The sequence below is a fragment of the Hylobates moloch genome, unplaced genomic scaffold (assembly GCF_009828535.3).
Source record: "Hylobates moloch isolate HMO894 unplaced genomic scaffold, HMol_V3 SCAFFOLD_10, whole genome shotgun sequence".
NCBI lineage: Eukaryota > Metazoa > Chordata > Mammalia > Primates > Hylobatidae > Hylobates > Hylobates moloch.
Genome location: NW_026652285.1, coordinates 66,111,476 through 66,118,913, shown reverse-complemented (window position 1 = coordinate 66,118,913; position 7,438 = coordinate 66,111,476). Strand labels below are relative to the sequence as shown.

Genomic DNA, 7,438 nt, shown 5'->3' with positions numbered 1-7,438 from the left:
AACGCCAAATGGCCTGTTTATCCATGGTCCTCAACATTGTCACCAGCGCCCCCACACATGCACCCCCCCCCCAACAGACTGACCTGGGCCTCACCTGTGTCCCAGCAGCCCTGCCTGCCACGCACCACGAGCAGCGACCCCACCCCACGAGCAGCGACCCCACCCCTGCGCTCGGCACCCTCCCTGGGCTCACACCATTTGAGTGCCTCTGTCAGGCAAGGGCTGTTCCTGGTAGTTAGCTGTAATCACATCAGACTTAGGCTAGAACCGTGCAAGGGACTGAATGCTTCTGGGTGTGCATCCGTGCTGGGGTGCACATGTGTGTGCCTACTGGACTCAGCCAAACCCCGTACCCTTGAGTCCAGAAGAAGGTCCTAGAGGCTTCCCGAGGACATCCTCAGGGCTGGGACTGGCAAAGCCAGAGTCTCAAAGGCTGCTGCCACCCACCCCTGCAGCCCCCGAGGATCTCTTCTGTCCACTCCTGCCAGCCAGCTTGGGGTGCTGTGTGTGATTTGGCGGAGCAACCCGAAGCTTTCCAGGAGGAACGCAGGTGGCTGGAGCCTCCCCACCACCCTCGCTGCCAGGGTGAACAACTACAGTCGAGGCAGAAATGACACAGACATGGTTCTGTACAAAACCTGAAATATTTTTACTTTTTTAAAACTTTGATCTAAGTTGCCTTAGACCTCATGGACTCGATACAAGAGTAATATGAATTGGGAAATAAAACACTTTAATAGCCACGATAAACTTTGTTAGAAATGTACATGTTGCCAAAATAATAATAATAAAATTAAAAAAAAGAGAGAGAGAGAGAGAACAGCTTGATGTCCAGGTTAGATTATATAAATGCTCAACAAGGGCAGGGTAAAGGAAACTTTAAAAACACCGGTTCTGAATAAGCCTGGGGCCCCGCGAGACTCCCCCTCTCCCAGCCTCAGGCCCTAGGGACTGCGTCCCTCCAAACAGGACAAGTGGGAGTGGATAAGGCCTCCACCAAGCTGCCTCTCCCCGTGGACAAAACATCCAGGTAATGGGTATATAAACAAAGCTCATAAGAAATGTACAAATATAAAAAGCTACAAACATTAATAAATTACAGCATCACAAAACACGGAAACACTTCACAAGGTGCTAGTAAAATAACTGTATCCCCCAATCCCCTCATCATACAAGAAGGAAAACAAAGAGCTGGTATTAAAGTTGAAGATTCATCTTCAAAATGTGTCTGAAATAGATCTTTTGTGTACTATTTACTTCTGTAAAGACAGAGTGTAAGGCTGCACAGACATCACTTGTTTTTCAGGCAATACCTTAGTTCTTAAAAGAAAAAAATTATAATAATAAAAGGAAAGGAGAAGGAAAAAGCATCAGAACCCAACTGTCCATCTGACTCAGCAAAAAACTCGTATAAATGTTAATGAAGAACTCTATAGAAAGAAATTCCTAAAGATACTTTTACTCTTATAAAAAAGAAGTTATTTAAAAAGCTATTTACACGCTACATTCTATGAAAAATATGCTTCAGGAAATACATCTAAAATTAAAATACAGGATTGCCTGAGAAACAAATCCAGCCCCTCCGTGTCGATGGTGGACACACCATCCAGGTACGACCCATGCAGGCGACACCATACGCTGACACGGGAGAACAGAGAAGTGCCGACCGTAAGTCCTTGGGCCGCCTGGCCGCTGTCCCTTCCCCTGCCCTGCCAGTCCCAGGGCAGGGGTGCCTTGGCTGAGAAGTGCTTCTCCAGAGTGTGGCCAGCAGGGCAAGACGGTCCCTGCCACATGGCTTAGCCTGGGCCTCCCAGACCCCAAGATGTGGCTGAGCCCTTGCCCTTTCCTGGGGACCCCACAATGGCTCCCCTGCCCGCTAGCACACCAACCCAGCTGCCAGTCTTAGCTGTCTCCGAGAAATGCTCCTGGGCATTCAGGCCGAACACCCACCATCCTGCTGCCACCTGCCAACCAGAAAGCTCGAGGCAAATCCTTCCTCGCCTGCCGAGCACTGTCTGGACCTGGCTGAGAATCACTCAGGAAGAGAAGTGGGGACATAAACATCCCACTTGCTCCTCCTCTTTCTGTGTTCTTTGCCTTTTTTTAAGCCCCTGGAGGCTGCCAGCCTGTGGCCAGCTCTGACTCTGGGGCTGGTGAGCATTGGCTCACTCCACCTTCCTTGAAGGACTCATGCTCTCAGCAGAGCTGCAGAGGCCCTGCAATCACACCCACGCTCAGGGGGCCTGGAAGCTCATTCCTTAAAGTGGAATGAGCAGTCCTCAAACTTGCAGGGCCGCTTTTCTGGGACAGGTCACTCTTAGCAACTTGAGAAAAGACGTCCATTTTCAAATCAAGGGGCCACGCTGGGCTCGCTCTGCAGGCTGAAGGGACAGACGCTTGTTGGGGAGATGGCAGCCGGGAAGAGGCAAGGCCCTCCCTGGTGAGGCAGCTCGGCACCCTCCTGGGAGGCAGATGTTTTCGCGGGGCTCCGGGGGTCCTGAGCGGAGCAGAAGGATCCTGGCTTTCCAAACCTTAAAGGAGTAGTTTCCCATTCCGATGAATTTTCAAAATTTTCCCAAGCCTCTGCTTGGCGGTCGCCATGCCCTTTTTCGTACGTTTTCCTAGGGGAGTCGGGGAGGGGGACACAAAAAAGGAAGGTGAGCTAGATGGCAAGGGGCGTGGCATGCCAGTGGCAGGGAGGGTCCCGCTGACACTAAGGAGCAGCCTGCAGTCCCCCATCTGTAAAATGGGCCTACGAAGCCCCAGCTCCGAGCTCCGTACCCCTCAGGAGTCCGGGATCACTGGCAAAGCCTCCGCCTCAGAGGCCGTGTCCTCAAGGGGCCCTGGCAGGTAGGATGGACATGGGCTTGGGGATGGCATTACGAGGAGGACATGAGGATGCGTGGGTGCACCCCCAGTAACAAGGCCAGGAGCCACTGCCAGCACCCCATGCTGCATCAGTCTCCATAGCTGGCCGGCCCCACAGCTGGGGTGCAGGGGTGCAGGCAGATCAGGGCCTGAGCACGCCCACTGAGCAGAAGGATGAAAGCACACATGTTCTGTACTGTGGGACACGCTCACACAAAGATGCAACCAACTTGGACCACAGCACCCTGCCAACCGAGGCCCAGGAGCCCTCCCGATGTGCTGCCCTCTACCACGGGCCGAGTCTGCATGTCTGGGGCTGCCCAGGGGGGCAGGCAGGGCAGGGGGGCTGCAGGCTCCCTCCAGCAGGCACGGTACCTTTGGCAGCGGTGTTGTTGTTTGGAGACGATGCGGAGGGCCGCCTCTGTGTGAGAAAAACCCCAGGAGCCATGGGCTGGGAGGCACGGCCAGCCTGGGCCCCGGTGAAAGCGCCAGCGGCTGTGTACTCATGGTCGGCCAGGCTGCTGCTATGTGACTCAGGCGGGGGCTCTGGCGAGCTGCCCTCCTGCGAGGCCTGGCTGCTGGCCGTGCTGGTGGAGGCCGGGGTGGTGGAGGCCGGTGTGGTGGAGGCAGGGGTGGTAGAGGCTGGCGTGGTGGAGGTGGAGGTGGTGCCGGCAGAGATGGAGGTGGAGGTGGAAGGGGAGGTGGTGTTAGGAGTCAGCTTCCTCTTGGCACTCTTTTTTTTCTTGCTTTTCTGCTCCTCCTTTGAACAAAACATGCAGGGCAGCCTCAGATGCACAGCCCACTTGGGCCAACAGAGCAGGGAGCTCCCAGCATGGCCTTGCCAGGGGCCCTTGAGCACAGCAGGGCTGGGCAGCAGGGGCCTGAGCCCTGACTCTGGGCCGCTGGGGGCACAGGATGCACGGGGACAGGGTGCCAGCACCCACAGCAGCTGCCTGGCCTCCCCGTCAGTGTGAATTAACCTAGCAGTTGAGCCTGTAGGATGGCACTCCTACCCCATCACCCCACTCAGCGGCCATATACATCTCCCAGTTCTGGAAGAATATTCACTTTGATCTTAATAACTTCCTTGTGCGCCCAGATGAGGTCGGGCCTGGTTGGGAGGGTATGTGAGGCTCTAGGACCCTCCATTTCTGAGCTGGGAGGAGCTAAAGGTGGGAGATGAGATTTTTAGGAGCATGTAGAGACAGAACACCTCATTTCTCAACTGAGGACAACTCAAAAACACCCGCGTGATGCGGGGAGGGGAAGGGGAGCTCCCTCCAAGCTGCTGTTGTACCAGAGAGTAGCCCAGCTCTGGCACGAAGAGGGCTGTCCAGTGTCAGGGCCCCAGTCGTCAATTCCTAGCTCCCCCGGACCCCACATGGGGAATTTAGGGCCTGGAAGAATAGGGCACTCTCTATTCAAATGTCCCCAAGCCTGTGACCACCCCTGGCTCAGTGGGTCTGTGCATGGGGTGGAAAAACAGGTGCCTTGGGGAACCTGAGCCCACCAGGTGGGGGTAGCAGGGACCTGGCTGCCATGTGTCCTTCTCGCCCCTCCTCACCTGCTGGGACAGCTTAGCTGCAGCGGCTGCCAGCCCGGTCTCGATGGAAGCCACCCGTGTACCCTCACGCACAGGCCTGTCCTGTCTTGGCACCGATGGGCCGACCCTTGCTGTGGAAAAGAAGGGCCAGCCCCCTCAAGCTGTAGGCCACGGCCTGTCCACCCCTACTGGTTTGGGGCTACCCTGCCCCCACCCCAGCCTGTGCCCCTGGCCAGGCAGCCTGAGCACAGGGCTTCCTGGCTGTGAAGCCGCCTCACAATAGGGCAGGGTCAGCTGCCCCACCCAAGGGGGAAGATGCCACAGTGGGGTCTGCATGGGGCAGAGCCCAGGAGGCCCAGCAACATCAGAGAGGCTGGGCAGGTGGGTGAGGGTAATGTGGAAGGTGGACAAGGCCTCACCCCACTGGCTGCCCCAGCAGGTGTCCCTCAGCCACCACCAAGTGGGTGCCTCCAGTACAAAGATGACCCTCACAGAGCTGCCCACTGAGGAAGAAACCAGAGAGGAGCCGGCCAGAGGAGTGAGGGCTTTTGAGTTGGGGCTGTATAGAAGCACATCTGGGCTCCCAGGCCCCCAGAAGCAAAGCAGAAGTGAAGCCCGCGGCATTCCTGCAAGCAGCCGACCATCCCCAGCGGGACAGGCTGCCCAGCCCTCAGGATAGGACAGGTGCACAGCTGAGCCCACATTCTCAGGGGCTGGAGGGACCACAGACAAAGTCACAGCTTCCACACTGCGTGTCGGGTGGACCACCTACCCCTGTCCCAGCACTACCTGTTGGGCTGTAGGGAGCGTCATCTGAGCCTTTCCTTTTCTTCGACCTGGACTTGAAGATGGGGTTGTCTTCGTCTGACTCCAGTGAGGGGTAAACTAGAGAGAGGCAGAGGGAAGGCGGGGCCCGCTGAGTGCAGGGCAGGTCCACGGAGGAGGAGGGCGGGGGAGTACAGGTGGCCGCAGACCTTCCTCACCAGCAACCCCAGGGCCTATGCTAAGGCCTGCCACGCTGTGTCACTGTCAGCTGTGATGGAAGCTGCCCATGGTGAGGACGCCCCAGGCATGGGCACAGGTGCCCCAGAGATTATCCGGAGGGGCAGGGACTCTCCAGACAAGAAAGCGCCTGCATCTGCCTGCCCAGCCTCATCTGTGCAGCCTAGCCCCGGTGCCTGCAAGCCCCTGGCCTCTAAAGGCTGCCTTCCGTACATCTGTTCACGGAGCTTGAGATCCCCAGAGGTCCCACCTGGAGGAAGCTACAGCAGAGAGTGGGGGACCAGGGAAGGATGGGACCCCACAATCAAACTAGGGCATCTCAACTCCTGCAAGAGAAACACTTTGAGGCTCCAGGAAAGGTTCTGTTTGGTGAAAAGTCTCCGTTGCTATGAAAAAGGAAAACGTCTAACGTCCATGGAGGGTGGGCTCTGACAGCCCCCTCCCTGCCTGGCAGGTCTTGGTGGAGGGGACACTGTAGGACACGACCTGTGGCTGGTGGGGAGCTGCCCCAACACGGTGAGGCGGTGACCCTGTGACCCTCAAAAGCCAAGTGCCACCCTGCACTCACTGCAGGTTGTGGTCCTTCAACCTCCGAGGCCTGTCGAGGAATGCCCAGGACCCAAGGTTCAGGAGAGGCAAGATAGCGCCTGGCGCCATACACCTCCACAGAGCCCAGAAAACAGGAGTTCACTTTGCTGTCATTCTGTTTGTCAAACTACAGTAGGCCCCACCACGAAGCCCAAGCCTGTCCACCAGATGTGGGCCCCGGCCAGTCTCGCTCACAGGAGGGTCTCCCGGGACAGCAGTCAGAGGCCGAGGGTTTTGCTGAGCTGAGGCCTGCTGTAACTTGGAGAGCTGCATGTTTACGCTACTGTCTCCATTCTCAGCCAGGCCTTCTAGGGCTGAGCGTAGGGCTTGCCCCATGCAGGAGTGACACTCACCGTAGTCTGAGTCCTTGAAGCAGGCATCCAGGTGGTCCTGCTCTTCCTCGTAGTCATCCAGGTCCACACTGTTCTTGGCAGCCCTCTTCAGCAGTCGTTTGCCTGCACTCTTGCCACTGCCACCCCCATTCTTCCGGGCACCATGGGCAGCCAGTGAGCTCCCCTTGGCCTGGCCAGCGCCCCACGTGGTCTGCAGGCAGGAGTCGGAGGCCTGCAGGTTGGCCATGGACAGCATTCCCTGAATGGCTTCCTGTGTGCTGGGGGAGGCCGGGGGCTGGCTAGGGGCACAGAGAGACAGGCACTCAGCCCAGTGCTCTTGGCCTGCAGCCCAGGCACTTAGACAACAGCCTATGGCCTGAACGAACTCCTGCACAAACTCCTGGCCCGGGTGGCAGGCAGAGGGCGTGGAGCAGAGAGGGTGGCAGTGAGCTGATGAATTCTCCCTTGGAAGAGGCCAGCCACTCCCCTCATCCAGCTCTGCTCATCCACCCATACGCCACAGGGAGGGCTGGAGGCCTGGAGACAGAGATGGGCATGGAGAGGAGACGGAAGACAGCAGATGGGAAGGAGGGTCCAGACCCTCATATGGTCACGCACTGGTCTCTCACACCTTAAAGCCAGCAAGCCGACTCAGTGACCTCCCTCCTGCACCCCAGCCACTCTGTGTACCCCCTTGGTCCACCCTGTGCCTCTCTCCCAACTACAGAACTAGCCCTGGGCCTTCCTTACCCCACTTTGTAGGGAACCTTCCCACGTGTCACCGTGACATGGGGCAGCGCAGCCCACTCCCTCCCATGGCACACGCTTTCCCCAGTGACCTGCAACTTCTCTCCACACCCACACCTGTACCCGCACCTGCATCTACACCTATACCTACCCTCACACCTGCACCTGCATCTACACCTGTGCTTACACCTACACCCATACATGCATCTACACCTGTACCTACTCCTATACCCATACCTGCATCTACACCTGTACCTCCAACCACACCTGCATCTACACCTGTACCTACCTCCACCCCTGCACCTGCATCTACACCTGTACCTACCCCCACCCCCGCACCTGCATCTACACCTGTACC

General features: G+C 57.4%; 1 protein-coding gene across 1 annotated transcript in view; it reads right to left on the bottom strand.

The window, feature by feature from the left end:
- Positions 1-712: 712 nt before the first annotated feature.
- PHF2 (PHD finger protein 2) overlaps positions 713-7,438 on the bottom strand; it is a 34,442-nt gene continuing 27,716 nt past the window's right edge. Inside the window, exons 14-18 of the mRNA XM_032164746.2 lie at positions 6,355-6,632; positions 5,201-5,296; positions 4,433-4,542; positions 3,244-3,628; positions 713-2,621 (exon numbers count right to left, since the gene is read on the bottom strand). Of these exons, the coding sequence (XP_032020637.2) occupies positions 2,533-2,621; positions 3,244-3,628; positions 4,433-4,542; positions 5,201-5,296; positions 6,355-6,632 (958 nt within the window). The 3' untranslated portion in view covers positions 713-2,532. The remainder of the gene's footprint in view (positions 2,622-3,243; positions 3,629-4,432; positions 4,543-5,200; positions 5,297-6,354; positions 6,633-7,438) is intronic.